The sequence below is a fragment of the Medicago truncatula genome, chromosome 5 (genome assembly GCF_003473485.1).
Source record: "Medicago truncatula cultivar Jemalong A17 chromosome 5, MtrunA17r5.0-ANR, whole genome shotgun sequence".
NCBI lineage: Eukaryota > Viridiplantae > Streptophyta > Magnoliopsida > Fabales > Fabaceae > Medicago > Medicago truncatula.
Genome location: NC_053046.1, coordinates 38,655,958 through 38,678,938, shown reverse-complemented (window position 1 = coordinate 38,678,938; position 22,981 = coordinate 38,655,958). Strand labels below are relative to the sequence as shown.

The following is a 22,981-nucleotide window of genomic DNA, read 5'->3' as shown; positions in this document are numbered from 1 at the left end:
GACTAAAGCGACCCGACTTGATCTACTTAGTAAATTTCTTTTTCAACCTGCCAACCTACCATTTATCCAGTCTAGGATATAATGAAAATCAAATTTTTAACTCTACCAGACAACATAGAAAAGCCAAAGTACTTATTAAGTTGTGAAGTATGGTTAAATTAAAGTATTGTTATAATTAATTAACAATGTAAATTTTCTTTGTTAACAAAAAATGTTTGTATAAATACGATAATTTTTTTTTTTTTTTAGAGAATTATAAATATGATTACTTTTAATTAACATGTATTTAGTTTTTTTTTGAGGAGGATGTTTTGTATTTAGTTGTAAGGTGAAATTCATTTCCCTCACAATAAAAAAGGTGAAGTTCATTTCTTAACATGATTTTTTTTTTTTTTGAAGGATAACATATGATCATACATTTTCATTTTATCCATATACAAAATTAATGATGAAAGAAAAAAAGAAATATCAGTGAAATACCAAGAGTACCCTCCACCCAAATCCCCAAATAAATAAAAAGACTCACAAACTCATTTCACCATTCTCGTCTCGAGCAACACCTTCTTCTGGTGTGATCTCGTTTTTTTTTTTTTTTTTTTCACAGTGCACTTTCTCTCTCCTCCATTGTTTTCCTTCAACAACCGCACCGCGAGGTCAATTTCCATAACCGTCATGACCATCATGACTCCTGCTCCCATTGACGTAACCTCACTCTTCTTTCGCTACTCTCGTTTTTTCCAATTTTGCTTTTAATTTTCTCAATTTCTTGTTATTGCATGATTTTTGTTTAATTCCTTTTTCATTTTTTGCGTAAATATTGTGTTTGATGTTGAAATTGAGTGTTGTCTGGTTAGAACTGGAAGTGATGGGGTTTTCGGTTAGGGATTGTGGTTTTGATTTTGTTTAGTTGAATTTTCGTTCAATTTTGTTGCATTCTGTTTTTGATTTTGGGGATTTTGTTAGGGATTGTGTTTTTAGTCGATCAGAAGTAGTGTGATGGTGATTTTGTTTATGTTTTGGTAATTTTTTTCTTTCTTTCTGGTTTTGTAGCAACAACAGCAGGAAGATGAAGAGATGCTTGTGCCGCACGCGGTTCCGCATGCGGATTTGGCTGAGAACAATAATCATCAACCAATGGATGGTATTGTCTATTGTTTCTTCACTTTTTTGATCTGTTCATCAAGTGTTCTTTTTTTTACTTTATTTATTGTTTTTTAGATGATTTAAGGAAATTGATGTTAGAGTTAAGTTAGATGATTTAAGTAAATTGATGTTAGAGTTAAGGAAAATGCTTCATGCATTGATGTTAGAGTCAAGGAACTAGGTGGTATAAACTAGTGTTGGTGTTACTAAGTTTGTCGTTTTTTCCTTTTCGAGAGAAAAAGTAACACTTTTTATCTACAAAGCACTGACACGTGGGCATGGGTGAGTAATATGAGAAAAAGGTATAATTGAATGTAACTAGTACATGTGATGGTGTTGGACACTGGACACACCTTCAATGTGGAGTGTCGGTGCTACATAGGGCTTGATTGGTTTGAGAACACATTTCACAGTTTCTCTGATTTAAGTAAATTGATGTTAGAGTTAAGGAAAATGCTTCATGCATTGATGTTAGAGTCAAGGAACTAAGTGGTATAAACTAGTGTTGGTCTTACTAAGTTTGTCGTTTTTTCTTTTTCGAGAGAAAAAGTACACTTTTTATCTACAAAGCACTGACACATGGACATGTGTGAGTAATATGAGAAAAAGGTATAATTGAATGTAACTAGTACATGTGATGGTGTTGGACACTGGACACACCTTCAATGTGGAGTGTCGGTGCTACATAGGGCTTGATTGGTTTGAGAACACATTTTTGAGAACACATTTCCCAGTTTCTTTTTTAATGACAAAATGCTACTGCCTACTTAGTATTCACTCTGTTTTCATTTCTCAATGATTCGTGGAAAACAATAGAGAAAAACCATGTGAAGTATTTGAAAGTAGTAAACAAAGTGGGACTTTTATAGTTGAAAGTGAAACCAGAAAAAAAAAAAGTTTTTTTCCCCTTCTAATCAAATGGTAATGTATGCGTGTTTTGCATTTTGGTAATGTCTGCGTGTTTTCAGTTTCTTTATTTTTTTGTTAGAGTTAAGGAAAACACTTCATGCATTGATGTTAGAGTTAGAGAACTAAGTGATATAAACTGGTGTTGGTATTTGAGAAAATGGTATAAGGAACCATTTTAATCTATTTGACATGACACTGACACGTGGAAATAGTATAAGGAAATAGGTGCTAATTTGAGAAAATGTTGTTTTTGTTAATCTATTTTCTTTGTTATAGATGATTTAATTTATTTGATGTTAGAGTTAAGGAAACCACTTCATGCATTGATGTTAGACTTAATGATCTAAGTGATTTAAGCTAGTGTTGGTGTTGCTAAGTTTGTCCTTTTTTCCTTTTCAAGAGAAAAAGTAACTCTTTTGATCCACGAAGCACTGACACCAGACATGCCACCCAAGACATGTCAATGATACGTGGAAATGGGTGGTAATTTGAGATGATGTTTAATTGAATGCAACCACACGGGTCGGTATCGGACACCGGACATATCTGCAATGTGTGTGAAGTGTCGGTGCTATATAGGGGTTGATTGGTTTGAGAAAACATTTCCTGGTTTCTTTTTTAGTTGCAAATGCTACTTATTGTTCGTTTTGTTCTAGTTTTCATAGAATTGTGAAAAAATAAGATAAAAACTGTAGATATTTGAAAGCAGTAAACAAAGTGGCATTTTATGGTAAAAGTGAAACTAGAAGATAAAGAAAGTTTTATTTTCTCCTTCAAATCAAGCGGGCCTTTTATTGGTTTTATGTATTTTGGTAGTATATGTGTTTTCAATTTCTTTGTTTTTATTTTTCTCCCTCCAATTGTTTTACTCGTCTTATGACGATTCCTTTTCTAGTTAGTTCAGTTATGACAACTTTTTTTTTTTACGCCTCCTAGTTTTAGCTAATTTAAGGCACATTCTTAATTGCTCTTTTCATTTATATTCATGAACATTAGTGGTTGCTCAACCTGAAACTGCCAACACTGTGGAGCCTGTCGAGGATCCTTCACCATCAAGATTCACATGGAGAATTGACAACTTTTCTAGGGTGAATTTGAAAAAGCTCTATTCAGATGTATTTGTTGTTGGGAGTTACAAATGGTATTATTCTTACTCATTTTCCAAATAAGTTCACAACGTTCATTTTTCTATTTCAGTAGACATGCTCTATATTTTTCCCACGTGTCTTCATCTTCAGCAACCTCTCCTGATTTTAATTTTCCACTCTGAACAGGCGTGTACTTATTTTTCCAAAAGGGAACAACGTGGACTATTTGTCCATGTATTTGGATGTTGCAGATTCAACTAGTCTGCCCTACGGTTGGAGTAGATATGCACAGTTTAGCTTGGCTGTTGTTAATCAGATCCATAATAAGTACACCGTGAGAAAAGGTAACGTATTATGTTTGTTCTTTACAATTGTTATGAGATGAACTGCCATGCATGATTTATGAAAAGACATTTCTGGGTTTAAAATCAAGGAGTGTTGTTTGATGCCATTAGTAGAAGAGGACTTTATAACTGAAAAATCTATGTTATGCTGCCATTTTTTCTGAAAAGCCGGCATGATTTTGGTTGATTGTTTTTGTCAAATCCTGAGAATGATGCTTCTATGTATTTCATACTCCTTTCACATGCCATTTCTGATTAGCCATTATTTTATGCACCTAGCCTTTGTTGTTGCTTGTTGATAAAAAATTCAGAGCCTAACCAAATTGGTTTCTTTCCATCAGCTGTCTGCATCTGTTTCAAAATTTACTTCACTTACACACACACACACACACACACACACACTTTCCCTTATAAGTTGCAATTTTTTTTCCAAGCTTGGACTTGTTAGTATTGACTTGTCGAACAAAACATGGGTTTTGCTAATGAGTATCCTTCGGGAACCTGTTAAGGTATAATAAACAGCAAGCATTGAATGCAAGTATAATGCATTGGGAACTTGCAATGTTTTTCTTCTCTTTCTTGAGCTCTTTCCACGAGTCTTGAGGGAAACCCTTAGCATTTACCATTAGACAAAATGGAAGAGGAGAAAAAGTGAAAGTGCACATAATTTTTGGGTATATAGCAATGTGTTATTTTCATAACTTTTTGTTTTGCACTGTGTAGATACGCAGCATCAGTTCAATGCACGGGAAAGTGACTGGGGTTTCACATCCTTCATGCCTCTTGGTGAATTGTATGATCCTAGTAGAGGGTATCTTATGAATGATACTCTTATAATTGAAGCTGAGGTCCTTGTCCGTAGGATTGTTGATTACTGGACATATGATTCAAAAAAGGAGACTGGATATGTTGGGCTTAAGAACCAGGGAGCTACATGTTATATGAATTCTCTGCTTCAAACTCTGTATCATATTCCTTATTTCCGAAAGGTCAGGCTTTGTTTCTCATATTTTGTTCTTCTTGTCTTTAGCCCACTTGTTTAACTGGATGGTAACGATGATGTTTGGTCCTGGATATTGCATTTCAGGCTGTATACCACATGCCTACAACAGAGAATGATATGCCCTCTGGAAGCATCCCCCTGGCTCTGCAAAGTTTGTTCTACAAGCTCCAGTATAGTGACACCAGTGTTGCAACAAAAGAGCTGACAAAATCTTTTGGATGGGATACATATGATTCTTTCTTGCAGCATGATGTTCAAGAACTAAATAGAGTCCTTTGTGAAAAACTTGAAGACAAAATGAAGGTAACAGAAAGACCATCAGATGTTTTTGCACAATTTCATTCTGGTGAAGTACCGTCTTAAATGCATAATTAACCATTGTGTTCAGGCAACTGTTGTTGAGGGAACTATACAGAAATTGTTTGAAGGGCACCATATGAACTACATCGAGTGCATCAATGTGGACTATAAATCAACACGAAAGGAGTCATTTTATGGTACTTCCATATGCATTCTGAAATTAATTGTTTTTTTTTTTTTTTTTTTCAGTTGTACCATGCCACTTTTTATTTTTATTTTTTTTGATAAGCTTGTGCCATGCCAGTTGATTCTAATTTAGTCTTTATAACTTATGTATGGCAGATCTTCAACTTGATGTCAAAGGTTGTCCTGATGTTTATGCTTCCTTTGACAAGTATGTTGAAGTTGAACGTCTTGAGGGGGACAACAAATACCATGCTGAACAATATGGTTTGCAGGTTAGTTGCAATTGTTGAATTGAGTCGATTTGTAAAAATATCATTTAGTCAAGTCAACCTTTGTCTTTAAGTTGAATGTCTTAAGTTCTTGGCCATGTTTTCTCTCGGTGCCCTTTGCCCTTGTTTCCTTTGTCTGTTACACCTGATAGTCACAGCATGTAACTTAAGATAAGGAGTACCGAGGTAGTCCTTAGATCTAGTAACAACTAACAAATGATGTTTGCCAAATTAAGTCTAGGATGTCTCAGTGTGATGATTACAGACTTTCAAATTGTGACAACCAAAAATATATAAAAAATATGTTTTTATTTATTTCTTTTTTCTCATGCCTAGATAGCTGGCAATGCCTTATTCCTATATTGTTTGATGACAGCTGTGGTCAATGAAATATGTGTACTTCATAGCCATATTAAACTCGAGACCTTTTCCCTTTTCCTCCATGGAAGTCTATTGTAGGTTTCTATTTGATTTTTATAGTTAAGGTTGGCCTTGAAGGTCTTGTTGATTGTGCAGAGGTTTTTCTGGAGGTTAGTGGTTATGCATAAGTGTCTGGCCTTGATTGCATACCTCTATGAATATTATATTATTTTCCATTTGCTCCTTTCTCAATCGGTGTTCAAGAATTCTTTTGTATATGCTGATATCTCTAAAGAAGTCTATATGGAATAACTTCTTGGATTTGCTGCTTAGGCGGAGTATTTTGAAATAGTTTGTTGTCTTCAACTCTTTGCAAATCTATGTCATCAAGAAATACTGTAGGATTTGATTTAGCCGATGTAGCATTGTGGTTCAAAACAGTTTGGTATGACATTAATCTAGAATGACCACTCAGTATTCTATTGCTATTCTTTTTGATTCATATGACAACTTTAGCATTACAAAGTAGCAATCATCACGCATCACTTAGGCAAAATGATATTTTTGTCATCATTTGGCACGGTAATTCATATCCCAAAACATAGTCTTAGAAACTGGTACCAAAATACAAATTAATATTAATAACTGATTTTTATTGATAATAGAGTAGGATTACACCAAAAACAATATGGTAAACTAACCAGAGAATGATAAAAACGAAAATGCATTTTAATTACAATGGGTTCCCCAGAACTTCGAGAGTCCTGGGTCTCTCCGTCCAAGAATTCGAGAGCTTGGTCTCTCCCTTCCAAGAATTCGAGAGCTCTGTCTCTCCCAATCAATATCCAGTCCCAAATTATAATGCCTACTTATTTTTCCTTCAGTTTTCCTATTTATTCAAAACATGTCTAGTAAAATAACTGCCAGTCTAATAACATAACTGCTGCCTAAAGCAATAACTGCTGGCTATCGCCTAATAACAGAACAACTGCAGCTTAATATAATATATTACTAAGAAGATATCTAACATATAGTAAGGGGTTCCAATAAAAGGTCTTACCTATGACGACAGATGTCATTCGCGAGTTATTGGATAATCAGATGTTTGATTCAGCAGATTCCCTTATTGATATTAGATCCACTTCTAGGTATTTTGCATTTAAGAAGGATCTCTTGATTAAGCAATGTTGTTAAAATTGTGATCTAAATATCAAGGTCATGTGATTTCATGATTTTACACATGCCTGGTGATCCAGATCACAATTCTGCTGAGATTGCAGAGAAGTCACAATAGAGCAAAAAAGGCGAGACCACCCAAGTGTCTATCTCTCTTGATCTGTTTGTCTTCTCTTGCTCTGTCTCATCTGCTGCTCTATTTTCCCTCTCTCGATCTTTTTGCTGCTGCTCCGTCCCCATCATGACCTCTCTACTGTGAAGTGCTGCTGTTGATTGAGGTAGGCAGCTGATGGGTAAAAAAAGAACCAGGATAACCAGGTTGTTTTTGTCTTAAGAGAGGGTATTGGGCTATTTAGGCGCAAATCATGTTATATATATATATATATTTTTGTACGAATGGGGTATTCGGTAGTTCTTTTTTTTTTTTTTTTTTTTTAACGGGAATAGGACACTTCTTTTTGACAAGAGGCAACAGTGATAGTTGACTACTTGGGAGTGGTATATCCAACATTTTTTCTTTTTGTTATGTCTTTATTTGAAACTTTATTTGGTAGTGGCACGATAAAAATTTGAGTGAGGCACTATGAAGCACAAACTCAGACATGGACACTGATAATAATTCGAGAAAATGACATAATTCGATATAATCATATGTGTCGTGTCGATGTTGGACATAGTTTCTTTTTCTTGAGTTCCTGTCCCTTTATTAAAAAACTTAGCTTTTTTTGAGTATCAGAGAACTTCTGCAAAAATATATAATGCTTAATGGAGCATCTAAACTTTATTATTATTAGAAAAGCTAAACCTTTACTTTGTTGCTGTTAGTATAGTTATTGAAATAGAAATAAATCATACGATTTATAGTAGTAGAAGCGATGTTAACATTCAATGTTTTAGATATGTATATCAGTTAGTTACTTCAGAAGTAAAAGATTATTTGTATTTATTACTTTCTGTACCTTCACCACCAGTCTTCTCTTAGCTCTCTTTCAACAGAATGATTTAATTTACCTACCTTCTGCACTCAAATGTTGATATATTATTTTATTTTATTCCATGTTACTATTTTGTTTTGTAATTTGCTTGGAACAACTTCATGACATTTCCTTGAGTTTCTTATATTCACTCTCAGAGGGCAATCATCTAACCAACTTTGAAGTCTAGTTTCATGTGCAACTAATAATTTTTCATATTTTCAGGATGCTAAGAAAGGTGTCCTGTTCATCGATTTTCCTCCAGTCTTGCAGCTTCAGCTGAAAAGATTTGAATATGACTTTATGCGGGATACTATGGTAAAGGTCAGTAGTCAAATAGAGACACTGCTTCGCAACACGTTTCATTCTCTTGGTGCTTTATTTGCTTGCATGTTAGAAATTTAGTATTTCTTCTTCTTGGAACTTCCATGGCTACTTGCACCTGAGTTAAGTACCATCTGGTCCTGTAGTTTTATTGGCTATTGGCAAGAGTAAGATGCAGACAGAACATTCCAGCTTTGCTATAAAATGTTATTGAAGATTATTTTAAATTGACTAGTTGTTTATGCTTGATTATGTAAATTGTACAGTAATATTCTTATTTTTGTTGTGTAGCATGCATTAATTCACGGTACTTTACATAATGCAAGAAAGTGATTTGACATGATAGTGTTTGGGGACAATAGCGTCTTGTGATATTGAAAAACAAAAGATTTCTGGGTTTTCTTAATATTTATTTTTCAAAGAAATTTTTTGTTCAACAAATGCTTTTTCCTTTACTGCTTTGAAAATTGCTTTATACTTTTAACAAAGGAGGTATATTTGACATTGGCACACACACATACAGACACATAAATTCACGTACTTCATTTGAAAAAGTCACATACAATGAAGAACATGGTCTGCTAGAAGCACGGGCATTTGTTATTATCATTAGTTCTACTTATCTGTCACAGATTTCTTTACTTTTGATGGAGGGATTGAATTATCCTATCTATACATGGAAATTTAATTTTCTACCTTTTTTGCTGCAGATTAATGATCGTTATGAGTTTCCATTGCAACTTGATCTTGATCGTGACAATGGAAAATATCTATCACCTGATGCTGATAGGAATGTCCGCAATCTTTACACACTTCATAGGTAATATATTGTTTGTTTCAGCGGTTTATATTGCCGATTGCACAGTTTGTTTTGGCATTGGGACTAGTAACCTTTCTGATCTGTTTCATGATTTCTTTAGTAGCTGGGCTTTGCTCTCTGGTATTTTGTCTGCTGGTTTTTATTTTGGTGCTTCATGCCCAAACTTTGTCTTCGATTTTTTCTTCTCTTGAAGTTGTTTTTGGTATATATAGCAGACTTTTTTTAACCCATATACTTAATGTCTATTACAACCAACAGATAGAATAAAGGGGACAAGTCAAATAAGGATTAAATTAAGTGATAATGGAAAAGAAACGTAGATAACAACTTATTTTTTGGAAAGCCATCTCCTAGCCTTATCCAAATTAAGTCGGAGATGTATTTTTTAATCTTTTTGGAACACCTTGGAATGATGTGTTGAAAGCTGTTGTTTATCTAGAATTTTAAATCAATGAAGTTCATCAACTTGTAATTTCTATTTCTCCATGCTGATATTATTGATTGATGTGCAATTATTTATGCATGCATATATCTTAATTTATGATGATCTATATTTGACGGATTTGATTTCCCCTCCCAGCGTTCTGGTTCACAGTGGTGGTGTGCATGGTGGACATTACTATGCTTTTATCAGGCCAACTCTCTCTGATCAGTGGTATGTTCTCATGTCTAAACTGTTCACATGCTTGTGAGCTACATGCTATTGTCAACATATTTGACGAGAACCAGGAGTCATGTACTGCATTCGTCGAATGTTATTGTAACATGCATGACTAACTATTCATCATATACTGAGGAATATACATTGTCTCATTGCTTTCAAAGCCCAAATCTCAAATTTATTTTACAAGTATCTATTTGTTAGAGAGGTAGGGCCAAGAGGTGCTGATAGGAGTGAGAAGTAAATCATGTTTATTTTGTTCTGTACGATCAATTTCAACAATTGCAAATCTTGTTCGGTAGGTTATCATGGAAGTAGTATAATTCAGCTGTTTGTAAATAAATTAACAATTAAAAATTTCATCATTTTTTTTATTCGCTTATGGTTCAAAATGCCAAAGTATTTTGAATATCATCTGCAGGCCTGATAAGTTAAGTTATCATATCATTTTTCCGACTTATTAGAATAAAAATTTTGTTTTCTAGTTTATTCTTTTACTTATTATGTCCCCATTGTTACAACCTAGTGGTTGGTTGGCTGTGAGGATGTTTTAAGTGGGTAGCTGAGTTCGATCCCAGGTTTCCACCCCTTCCCTTCCCAGTGCGCGCGCGTGTTTGGCCCCTCTATAAAAATCAAACAATTTTTAAACTACAGAAGTTTGTAAGAAAACAAATTGTTTAGATCAAACATTGGTAGGCTTATTTTTATAAGATAAGGTGAAGTGGAGTGTTTTTCTAATGGTGGTATCTTCACTTCCTTCCTCACCTCATTTAATACAAGCAGAATGCTTGGGTACTATGCTTGGATGCTTCGTTTCTAAGTGGGACAAATCAAACATGAATATCCTTAATATGTGTGTGTGTGTGTGTGTATTTTCTTACTTATTAACTTACATGTGCTTTGTCATAGTGGCTACTGAGTGCCATGTAGCACTGGCACTACATGTTGAAGGTGTGACCGAATGTTCGACACATGTCGGCATTTAAAATTTGTGTTATAGCTGATACTTTGAAATGAGGCTGTTCTATTGGTTAACAATTGAAAGACTAAATATGTTCCTTTTGTACCTGTGTTATAGTTGGGTTCTGCAATTCCAATAACATTTGTAAATTAAATTTGGTATTGCGGGAAAATTACTCAAGTCTTGAAAGGCCATTGAACTTTATTTGTTATTTTGTATTGCTTTTATTGCCGACTACTGAACTCTTAACTGCATGGTTTGATTGAATATATGAATTGCTCAGGTACAAATTTGATGATGAGAGGGTGACAAAAGAAGACCCTAAACGGGCAATGGAGGAGCAATATGGTGGAGAGGAAGAGGTAGTTATTTTATTTATAATGGTTGCGGCATTTGATCCCTATGAGCATCTGAGTACTTGTTACTGATTCAAACACTTGTATATTGTATTTTAACAGTTACCGCAGACAAATCCCGGATTCAATAACACTCCTTTTAAATTCACCAAATATTCAAATGCTTATATGCTGGTGTATATACGTGAAGCTGACAAGGAAAAAGTAATATGCAATGTGGACGAGAAAGATATTGCTGAGCATTTAAGGGTTAGTAGATTTTCTCATATTTTAGAGCCCAAAATTAGTCAAGCCAGATCAGAACCTATTTGTATTCTGCTTGCAACTGTAACTTCCAAACAAATTCAGATGACTAATTTATTTTGTATCTATATCTATATCCATATCTATATAGGGATATGCTAAAACACACCCACTAGTTTTTATGTGGGAGTGTTTTAGCAAGTTATAACTAAAAAGTTGATAAATACACCTTGAGTTGTATGTTTCTATAACACACCTTCTAAAAAAATAAGTGGGTGTATGTTAGCAAATCCTATAGGAATTTGCTAGAATACACCCTTTTTAGGAGTATTTTAGCAAGTGATAACACTAAAAAGTGGTTAAATGCACCCTAAGGTGTAGCTTGCTAAAACACTCCCACATAAAAACTAGTGGGTGTGTTTTAGCAAATCCCATATATGTATGTGTGTGTGTATATGTATGTATGTATATTCTGCTACTGCAAGTATGATTGTTCTCGCGGGAAGCTCCGCTTTGTCGCAAATTTGAACTCTGCATGAACCAACATTTTTTTTTTGTTTCTCATTAGAATTTTGTTACGAGTATTTCAAGCTAAAATCTAACCAAAGTTTACCCATACCTTTGATCTTCTTTTGTACTATAAGTGTTGGTTGTTCTGGAAAATCTGCATTGAATTAGTACCAATGTCATCAATCGCGGATCGCAGAAAATAATGTATGTTCAAATTCTGCTATGCAACAATGCTATAGTGCTGTCATAGCTGCTATCTGGCATCAGTTGTATCAAATATTGTATTGTGGAACAATATTTATTTTTTCACATTCCACTGTGCTATATCACGGACGATATTTAATGACACTGATTTCTACAATGGGATTATGCAGGAGAGGTTAAAGAAAGAACAGGAAGAAAAAGAGCACAAAAAGAAGGAAAAGGCAGAGGCTCACCTCTACACTATTATAAAGGTGTTCTTAGCTTCCTTTCCTAGAATTGAGTATTGTTTGTGTCTTTATAAAGATGCTGTGAATTTCTCTATCAGATTGTGCCCGCATATATAGACACACACATATATTGACACACAAATATTTATATGTAACTGATAACATATGATACTTAGGTGGCACGGGATGAAGATCTTGGAGAACAGATTGGAAAGGATATATATTTTGATCTTGTAGAACATGACAAAGTGCGGAGTTTCCGTGTACAAAAGCAGACACCATTTAACGTTTTCAAGGTATCATCATTAGTTACCCCTCTTGCAGTGTAGATGAAAAGAAAAACTGAATTTTGTTATTTAGAGGTTGTTGTACGAGCACTAATGTGATCACTAAGCCTAATAAATTATAATAAAGGAAAACGAGAAGTCCCTTAGTGAATACATTTGCCAATTGAATTCCAAAAGGGACGTGTAGTTGTCAGCTGATTATCTAGTTTTTCCTTGAGGAAGTGTCAGTCTATCTCCAACTTGGTTCTATCATGTTGCATTTGGCTGCGTGCAATGCTAATGGCAGAATTATTACCACAGTAGCTTCATAGGGTAAGAGTTATGTAAGTCGGGAAAGTTTAGTTTGTGAACTGCTAAGGAGCAAGCTATTATTTTTGTTGCATCCTCTCATAGAAAACTATTATTTTTAAAAACAGTACTAAAATATAAAATTCATGAAGATTTATTTGGAAGAAGAAAAAACAGGTCTTATGAATCTTTATGGTCTTTATGCTTTTGATTTTGTAATTATTTATAATATAATTTGCGAAGTTCATGGTGATTATTCAATAGCTGTGTTATTTTTTCCGAGTTTGGTATTTCTGTTTGATTGCTAATCTGTGATATGTAGGAAGAGGTTGCTAAAGAGTTCGGCATACCTGTTCAATTCCAGCGCTTTTGGCTATGGGCAAAGCGTCAAAACCATACATATCGTCCTAATCGTCCATTGACACAAATTGAGGAAGCACAATCTGTAAGTTCCATGATCTTGCTTAAAGTTTATCGATATCATTTTTCTCATATACTTTCAAGCTTCTTATTTTGCGACCTTTTCATGTCTGTTGGCTTTTAGGCAAATGTTGGTTTTGAATTAAAATACTTTGAGCTTCTTTCCCCCCTCATATGTTTTAAGTTGAATTTGTTCAATTCTTCATGGCATTTTATATCAACCTGCTTATGTAATGGTTGCCATGGCTGGCTTCATTTGATTTCATTTTTATGTTAGGCCATCAGTTACTTCTATGTCTGTTAGCTTCGTTATTTTATTTTGTTTTTGGTCATTTTTTTGACTAGCTTTTTTTTATTTTTATTTTTTTTTCTTTATATTTTAAAATGAATAACAATGCAGCCCATGCAAGTGGTTATCTTATTTGATTGTTTAAGATCCTATGCGAGGGTGTTCAATCTTGTGATTCATGTCTGTGTGACACCAATTTCTATTTGATCTGAAGTTATTATTTTTTTTCTTTCTCATTCTGATTTATATTGCAGGTTGGACAATTGAGAGAGATATCGAACAAGGTTCACAATGCAGAATTAAAATTGTTTTTGGAAGTGGAGCGTGGACCGGTAATCTTTATATTATGAAGCTGTATACTATTTTTATATAATGAAACATTATCCGAACACAGCCCTGTTGACAAACTACGTTATTGTTTAGGATTTATGTCCCATTGCACCACCTGAGAAGACAAAGGATGATATATTACTTTTTTTCAAGTTATATGATCCTGAGAAAGAGGAGCTACGGTACTTAATGTCTTGATTTTTAACATATATTGGGGTAGAAGATGGACCTGAGTTGACATCAAATGTTTTTCCCTTTGATGGCAGTTTTGTTGGCAGACTCTTTGTGAATAACACTGGTAAACCATCAGAAATCTTAGCAAGGTTAAATAAAATGGCTGGTTATGATCCTGAAGAAGAGATTGGACTTTATGAGGTTGGTTTCTGTTGTCTGTTTTATTGTTTATCTGTTGTACTACTTAGAAATTTAAAACCGTAGTGCATCCTTGCATATTCTGAAGCCAGAAGCCATATGATTCATAACTTAGGATCACGCACTAGTCATGGTTTCAGTTGTTTAGTAACTATCTGATTAATGGCAAATAAAGTGCATCATGTTCTATGAAAATTTATCTTTCTTGCATGACTTACCAGAAGGAAAATGGCCTTTTTATAATGCCATCCTCAGGTTTTGATCCCTACGAGTGACTTAAATGATTGGAGGTTAGCGAATTAACTGTGCCTATATTTGTGTAGGAAATTAAGTTTGAACCAAATGTGATGTGTGAGCCTATTGACAAGAAATTAACATTTCGAGCAAGCCAGGTATGGTATCTACCTAGTTAATGCACGTTAGCTTACTGTATGATTTGCTTTCTTATTGATTTGTTCTTCCGTGAATGCAGCTTGAAGATGGAGATATTATATGCTTTCAGAAGGCTCCTGCTACGGATAATGAGGAACATATCCGCTATCCTGATGTGCCTTCTTACTTGGAATACGTGCACAATCGCCAGGTATTTTCCTTTTGAGGATTAATTAAAGGCAATTTGTTTCGTTTGATGTGATCCAAAAATTAAATCTACGAATTTATTCTCATGTTTTGTTTGAATTATTCTAATTTCCTCCTCGTTTGTGCTAATGCATGCATGTATTTGTGTATGTAACCAGCAAGCCTTGCAAGTTTCACTGGGTATTGTAAGCTATGTACTTACTTTTTTTTTTTTATCACTGATTGATGTATTGTAGGTTGTTCACTTTCGGTCCCTAGATAAACCAAAGGAAGATGACTTCTGCCTGGAGATGTAAGCTCATTAGATTTTATTAATCATTGTATATGTGCCCCCACACACGTGTATGGTGCTTAGGATAACAGGTACTCTTGTGTTATTGATATCTAGGTCAAGGCTTTTCACATATGATGATGTTGTGGAGAGAGTAGCTGAACAACTTGGTTTGGACGACCCATCCAAAATCAGGCTCACCCCACACAACTGCTATTCTCAACAACCAAAACCCCAGCCTATCAAGTACCGAGGGGTGGAACATTTATCTGATATGCTGGTTCACTACAATCAGGTAGCTATTGATTTATCGTTCAATCCTTCTTAGTGTCTCTTAAAAACAAAATATCTTATTCGTTTCTTGCATGTTAGACATCCGACATATTGTACTATGAAGTACTTGACATCCCTCTGCCAGAATTACAAGGTTTGAAAACTCTGAAAGTTGCGTTTCATCATGCTACCAAGGATGAAGTGAGTATAGTGACCTAATTTTCTTTTGGTTTTCATCTATTTTTTTAATATTACTAGTTACAAACCCGTGCGTTGCACGGGTTTCATAATGTATTTTATATAAAAAAAAATTAAAAGAAAAATGAGCAAATTAATGAATATTGCACAAAAATTATAAATCTTTATCAAAATATTTATGAAAACTTTATCAAGTCTTTAATACACATTAATATTTGTGATGATTGATAAAAGAATTAAAAAGAGTAAAGGGTATAGAAATAAATTTATTAAAGAATTAACAATTTGTTTAAACTTATTTTTGTTACAATTTAGGCCAAAAAAAATATTGGACTTCATTGAGTTTCTCTATAATTTTTTTATCAGGCTTGAAGTTATGACTCTGAGTTTTAAAACCGCAAAATTCACAATAATTATTGAAGAAACACTATAAACAAATAAACAGCATCGTCAAAAATGAAATCATATTTGGCTATAGTGATCAAGCAAACAAAAAAAAAAAAAAGCATATTAAATACCTATAATCAATGGATTCTAATTGCATAGAGGCGACACTTATACTTTTTCTATGTTTGTTCATCAATGAGAGTGATTATTTTGCGCTTTCCTTTCAGAATTGTTCTTGACACCTAGTTTGGGAAATGCTAAACAGGGAAATAACTGTAATATTAATCTAATGCATATTAACATGGATAAGATGTATGCGAATATAGTTATATATAACTTATGAAATGAAGGTAACATAACTGATTTTAAGCTAAAGAAAATGTACCATGACTTCTAATTTATCTTCCTATTATCTTCCTATAAAGTCTAGAGAAATGCATGCATGTGCATTATATGTACCCCATTGACCAATTAACATTTTTGAAACAAATGAAAATTAAGCATCACTCCCGCATGTGCATCTATAGCTAGCACCATTTGACATTGATGTCTTCGAACATTTGGTGCAACTCTCATAATACCATCCAAACTGGTTAGGATTGAATTTAGTTGTTTTTCCAAATAGTGATGGAGTATGTATCCTAACACAAATTATGCACGTGAAATAAAGAATAGTGCAATATGCATTTTTAATTTGTGCGTAAAAAAACTCAAAGCATGTTTGTGCATAAAAAAAAAAAAGCAGACCTTGACTAAGTTTATAGATTCATCAATTGGCCTAACTTGAGACAGATTGGAAAAATCGTTCTACGAAGTACTTTTTAAACTTTACTTTTTAATCTATCTGAGCTTGAGAAGTGTTAAGTTCATGAGAACAATTCAAGAAACATGGTCAATAAACAATCAAATCAGATTGTGAAATAATAAGTTACTCTAACACTGTATTGTGAAATCATAATGCAAACTTACTAAGTCTTAAACTTTTCAACAACCGGATGATGTAGGTTGATGAGCAGCCTCGAACCTGACCAATTGTTACATCTATTTGCGTTGTCATTGACTACAAAATAGAAGCAAAGAATTCAAGATAAATAAATGGTAAATGATAAAGCTACAAAGTATTTTACCCATAATGTTACATCAACTATATTCCCAATGCTCTAAATCTCTATATCGAGTTATTACATGAACTCGATCACCCTAAATTCGAGAAAGAAATAAAAAAATATAAATAAATCAAAATGTATACTAATAAGTAACATTGATAAATCATAAAAGAAATTACTACAAATCTTAACTAACTTATCTAACCTTTGCATCACAAATAATGAGCTTCATATGTTGATTCTCATTACTACCAGTCACAATTCAAGAATCCAGTACTCCAAATCCTATTTTCCAAACGTCTAAATCATTTTTGAGATACTTAATGTAGTCATAATCCCCTGACATTGAAATTCATATATAGAAATACAATAATACATCATTTAATTTTATTCCCTTTGTTCATTCTGATATCGAAAGAAGCTAACATATTTCTATGTGATCAATTTTTGTATCATCAAATTAACCTGATCTTAAATGTACAAATTTCTATCATCAACTTTCTGGACCCCAATGATATGATCAAAACAAATTTACACCAATCAACTTTTTGCACGGCTCAATGATATACGAAAGAATAAATAAAATATGAAAACTGTTACAGCTTTAGGATTACTCACAAAAACTAAAATAATTGAAATGCATCAATTATTTTCAACTCCTGTACCAGAAACTAAAATAACAATTGTGTCAAAACCTTACCATCAGTTAAAATTCAGTCATCATGACCTCTACTATACTCCATATAACAAAAGACGATTTTTCTACAGCCATGCAACATAACAAATTTTGGTACATAATCCAATAACAATTGGAAAAAAGAAAAAGAAAAACCCTTAAAATGCATAATCATGAAAAAAGGAAGAAAACCATCTACGATGAAGCAAAAACTAAAACGGTGTCGAAAAATGAAGCCCTTAAGCCATAAAAATCAGTCAACTCAAGTCATGCATGGTCTCAGAACCATGAAAAAAGATAGAAAATGACCTTCTTTTTTTTTGTGGTGGCCGGGGTTTGAACTCCGGACCTTGCATATTTTATGCATTGTCCTACCAACTAAGCTAAGCTCACGAGGACGAAGAAAATGACCTCTTATGAAGAAGAAAGTGAAACAGTGTTCCCGACTGAACTTAGATACCGTTTGGTCAAGGTTTTTTACAGTCTAAAAGTTACTTCAAAACAAAGTAAAAATAAAGGCCTTTAAGAAAGAAACTAAAGTTATTTGGTTTTTTTGTTTTGTTAGTTTTAAAGCTATTTAAGTTTAATGTTGTTTGGCAAAATATTGTACAAACTTTGAATTTATTATTTTTTATATGGTGTCTGGGGTTCGAACTCCGGACTTGACATGTATTTATGCATTGTTCCTATCAACTGAGCTAAACTCATGAGGACAAAACTTTGAATTTATTATTAATTAACATAATAAATAAATAAAATGTTTAGAATAATTTATGAAGGCTAAAAATGTTAAAAAAATAAAAGATATTTTTTTTACAAATACGATATTTACTCAATAACGTTTATTTTGTGTAACATGAATACAAATTAGTATCATTATATAAATAACTTGCTAAATATTTGAATAGGAGAAACAATTTAAGGAGTCTGGAATAATAATATAAATAATATCAAAATATTTGATTTTTTCTATTTCAATTATACTCTATAACAAATTTCGTTATAAGAATACCATATTTTTTGTGTCTTTCAAAAAGATAAGAATTTATATTATATGATATTATATTTGTTACATTGTTGGTGTCATGGAAACAGATATGTTTAATTTTTTTGAACATGAAAATGATATGCATAGTTTGTTACGATATATATATACCTTTTTAGGCATCTATACCTTTTTTTGAAGAAAAGACATCTACAATTTTACTTTTAATTAAAATTTAAATTTTATAAAAATAATCATACGCATTATGCAACGCTAAAAAAATTATACACATTAGCGTAACAAAAAAACAGACACACATAAAGAATTACTCTAAACGCTAATGTGTATGTGCGTAGATATTTGCGAGGTTGAAGAAAGAAAATACAAATATTTGATATCATTAAATGACATCGTGAATAAAAATATTTGTGAAGTTGTGATGATTAAACGATATTGAAATTATAAGTGATAAAAAGATAATAAAATTCCTTTGAAAAAAGGTAATAAAATTAAATGAAACCTCCTTAAAAAAAATTAAATTGAACGCTTCAAATTAAATGGAAGAAAAAAATATATTGAAGTATAATATTAAAAAATAAAAGAAAAGGTTCCCAACGTGAATTGAAGAGAGATGCTTGTGAAATAAATTGTCGAGAAGTAGTTTTTTGAAGAAGCATTCAACAACTTTTGGTCAAAGTTCATTGCATTCAATTTTATGCATTAAAAAAGGTACATTTTTTAGTAAGTACTTAATTGATATTGTATTTGACCTAACTTCTCCTTAAAAATATAGGGAAGTTGAAAAAAAAACCGAGTCAAACGGTATCTTAATTTCCCACAACGGCAGTGTAGAAACAACTGAATTTGGGAGAAAAAAATTGGAAAATAGTTAAAAATAAAAAAATTGAAAAATAGTTAAAAAAAATCGGTGAGGTAGCACCTAACCAAACAACACTAAAAAAAATATATGCATCAGCGTAACAAAAAAACAGACAGACGGACATAAAATATTACTCTAAACGTTAATGTGTGTGTATATATTCGCGAGGTTGAAGAAAGAAAATAAAAATATTTGGTATCATTAAATGACAGCGTGAATAAAAATATTTGTGAGGTTGTGATGATTAAACAATATTGAAATTAAAATAATTAATATTGTGTTTGACCCAACTTCTCCTTAAAAATTTAGAGAAGTTGGAAAAAACTCGGGTCAAGCGATACCTTAATCTCCCACAACGGTAAGGTAGAAGCCACTGAATTTGGGAGAAAAAATTGGAAAATAGTTAAAACTAAAAAATAAAAAAAATCGGTGAGGTAGCATCCAACCAAACAACACCAAAAAAAAATTATATGCATTATCGTAACAAAAAAAATAGACAAACGGACATAAAATATTACTCTAAACATTAATGTGTGTGTATATTCGCGAGGTTGAAGAAAGGAAATAAAAATATTTGATATCATTAAATGACAACGTGAATAAAAATATCTGTGAGGTTGTGATGATTAAACAATATTGAAATTAAAATAATTGATATTGTGTTTGACCTAACTTCTCCTTAAAAATTTAGAGAATTTGGAAAAAAGCCGGGTCAAACGATATCTTAATCTCCCACAACGGCAATGTAGAAGCAACTGAATTTGGGAGAAAAAATTGAAAAATAGTTAAAATCATAAAAATTGGAAAATAGTTAAAAGTTATTAAAAATTAGAAAATAATTTAAAAAATTGGTGAGGGGCAAAATGGGAAATTTGGCATAAAAAAGGTGAGGTGGCAACAAACCAAACCCACCAATTAGAAAATTACTTAAATGCCCATTCCAGGGACAAAATGGGAATTTCATATGGCATCAATTTTAAGAGTATATAGATTATTATTATTATTATTATTATTATTATTATTTATTATTATTATTATTATTATTATTATTATTATTATTATTATTATTATTATTATTTTTGAATTTTTCATAATGGTTGATTCAGGTGGTTATCCACACCATCAGACTCCCAAAGCAAAGCACTGTAGGAGATGTCCTTGAGGATCTTAAAAAGAAGGTGACTCTGATTTTTGCTGTACTTCATTAACTTGCCCGTATTTTAATGTTACTTATGGGATATTGTAATATAACTGCACCCTTCTGGCCTTCATGGCTTGAGCTAAGAAGAAAAAAGAGAAGCCATTTTTTGCCAGCCTTGTGCAGTTGTGACTGTTGTATTGTATGTGTAGCAGTTCTATGATATGAAGTTGATAACTTTGCTAAATTTATAATTTTTCACATTTACCTAATTATATATCTGATGCTCGCTCAATTTTGGCTTGGTTTTACAGGTTGAATTGTCTCGTCCTGATGCTGAACTTAGGTTGCTTGAAGTCTTTTATCACAAGATATACAAGGTGTGGCATTACATTCCAATTATCTGCACCTAGGTTTATTAGCGTTCTTGATTATTTTCTGATCAGCTTATGAGGGAACAAACATTAGTTGTATGAGGACACTCCAATTACATATGTTACTGACAATGCAATTAACAATTGCACATTTGGTCATTTCTCTAATTAAAATATGTTCGCTATGTCTTGTTTATGCTGTGCAGGTTTTCCCTCCCAATGAAAAGATTGAAAACATAAATGACCAATACTGGACACTACGAGCCGAGGAGGTAGAAATCTCTTTCTTTCTTCTTTGAGTGGGGCTGGGAAAGGAGGAGGATAGCTTTCATTTCATAGTGTTTTTGCTTTTATTTATTCAAATGACAGCAGCAGTGGCCTTTTGTGAATATGTTATGTCGAATACATATTTTCCGGTTTCTGTAGAAAAATTAATGTTTCTCTTTGTATACTACTTTTACAGATACCAGAAGAAGAGAAAAATCTTGGTCCCCATGATCGTCTAATCCACGTGTATCATTTTACTAAAGACACTACTCAGAACCAAATGGTATATCGTTTTAATTGATTCAGTTTGCTTTATACTGGTGGCTGTGATACATTAATTGTATGCATAAATTTTTGTAACTTGGTTTTGCATTTTATGTACAGCAAATTCAGAACTTTGGGGAACCTTTTTTCTTGGTCATACACGAATGTGAGACTTTGGCTGAAATTAGATTGCGAATACAGAAGAAGCTTCAAGTTCCAGACGATGAGTTTGGCAAGGTATTTCTCCATCTTTGCAAGTTCTATGGGTATATTAGGCTTCTTCTGTTACAAGTTATTTTGGTTTTAGTGATCACTGCTTCATGGAGTAAAGATTGGCTTGTATACTTAGTTTACCTAATTCTTTTAATTACGTTTTTTTTTTTGGCCAGTGGAAGTTTGCTTTTTTCTCATTAGGGCGTCCTGAGTACCTTGAGGACTCTGAAGTTGTATCAAATCGTTTTCAGGTGATTCATTTACACTTCAACTTTTTCTTTCTTTAAAAAATATTACTAATATACATTTAATATCAATTTCATATATTTGGACTTATGCTTAAATTGTCCTGTTATTATATCCTTTGACAGAGAAGAGACGTATATGGTGCTTGGGAGCAGTATCTTGGCTTGGAGCATACTGATAATGCTCCAAAAAGATCATATGCTGCTAATCAGGTTAGTAACTTTGCTGGCAAGAACTTTATTTTATACATAGGTTTTGGTCTTTGATTGTTTGGTGGTTATCCACTGTTACCAGTACTGGGTTTTTGTTTGTTGTTGACAAACCTTGGTTTGTTACACCTTTTCAAACTACATTTATGTTTTCAGAATCGTCACACATTTGAGAAGCCAGTAAAGATTTATAATTAGGAAATCAGCATGGATGAGCTATCATTTTGCATGGGATGAATTCAGTGTTCTTCTATGTCTATGGGATTGTAAAAACAGGGAAAGCAGCGAAAGACTAATTATGCATAGGCCAACTTTTGAGATCAGTGACCAAGGTGGTGTGTGCAGGTTTTATATTAGAATTATGACATGTAATTCCTTTTTTTGATGGACTGATATTGCTCTCTTACCTTGTGTATCTGCTGCCGACCACTTGAGCTTTTTGCTACTTCCGTTGGTCTATGGAAGTTGTTCTTCATGTCCAGGTCCTTGATCATCGTCACTGCGCTGTATCAGTACATAAGATTTTTTGTTGGATTAGCAAGTATATACAGAGTATAGTTGGTTGGCTCTTTTTGTCCTCTTGGTCGCTTTCAGATTTTGTTCAGTTAGCACTTAGCAGTGTTAATTCTAGTGAGGGCTGCAAAATGGTGTAACAAAGTTCATGTAGTGTTTTGTAAAGGAGACTTTGCAGCCACCATATACTCGTTAGCATAAAATATTCTGCAGCACCATTTGGTTCACCTCTTGTGGCTGTTTTACTATTTCCTTTTTATTGTCTTGGAAGGAATATCAGTCAACGAGACTGTTTCTTAAATCTGAAAAAGAAAGGCATTTCTTGTGCATACCCTTGTTGAGGTCAGTATAAAAAGAT

The 22,981-nt window shown here is 33.0% G+C and overlaps 1 protein-coding gene across 1 annotated transcript; it reads left to right on the top strand.

The window, feature by feature from the left end:
- Positions 1-534: 534 nt before the first annotated feature.
- LOC11432874 (ubiquitin carboxyl-terminal hydrolase 13) lies at positions 535-22,952 on the top strand. Its single transcript, XM_003616958.4, has 32 exons — positions 535-702; positions 1,051-1,141; positions 3,049-3,193; positions 3,327-3,484; positions 4,208-4,473; positions 4,572-4,790; positions 4,876-4,984; positions 5,130-5,245; positions 7,978-8,076; positions 8,787-8,896; positions 9,477-9,551; positions 10,802-10,880; positions 10,977-11,123; positions 12,002-12,082; positions 12,235-12,354; positions 12,956-13,078; positions 13,597-13,674; positions 13,766-13,854; positions 13,939-14,047; positions 14,368-14,436; positions 14,517-14,627; positions 14,860-14,915; positions 15,012-15,189; positions 15,267-15,368; positions 20,506-20,577; positions 20,852-20,917; positions 21,118-21,183; positions 21,375-21,461; positions 21,563-21,679; positions 21,832-21,906; positions 22,027-22,113; positions 22,267-22,952. The coding sequence occupies exons 1-32, from the start codon at positions 673-675 to the stop codon at positions 22,306-22,308; spliced, it is 3,372 nt and encodes a 1,123-aa protein (XP_003617006.1). The 5' UTR covers positions 535-672; the 3' UTR covers positions 22,309-22,952.
- Positions 22,953-22,981: the final 29 nt, after the last annotated feature.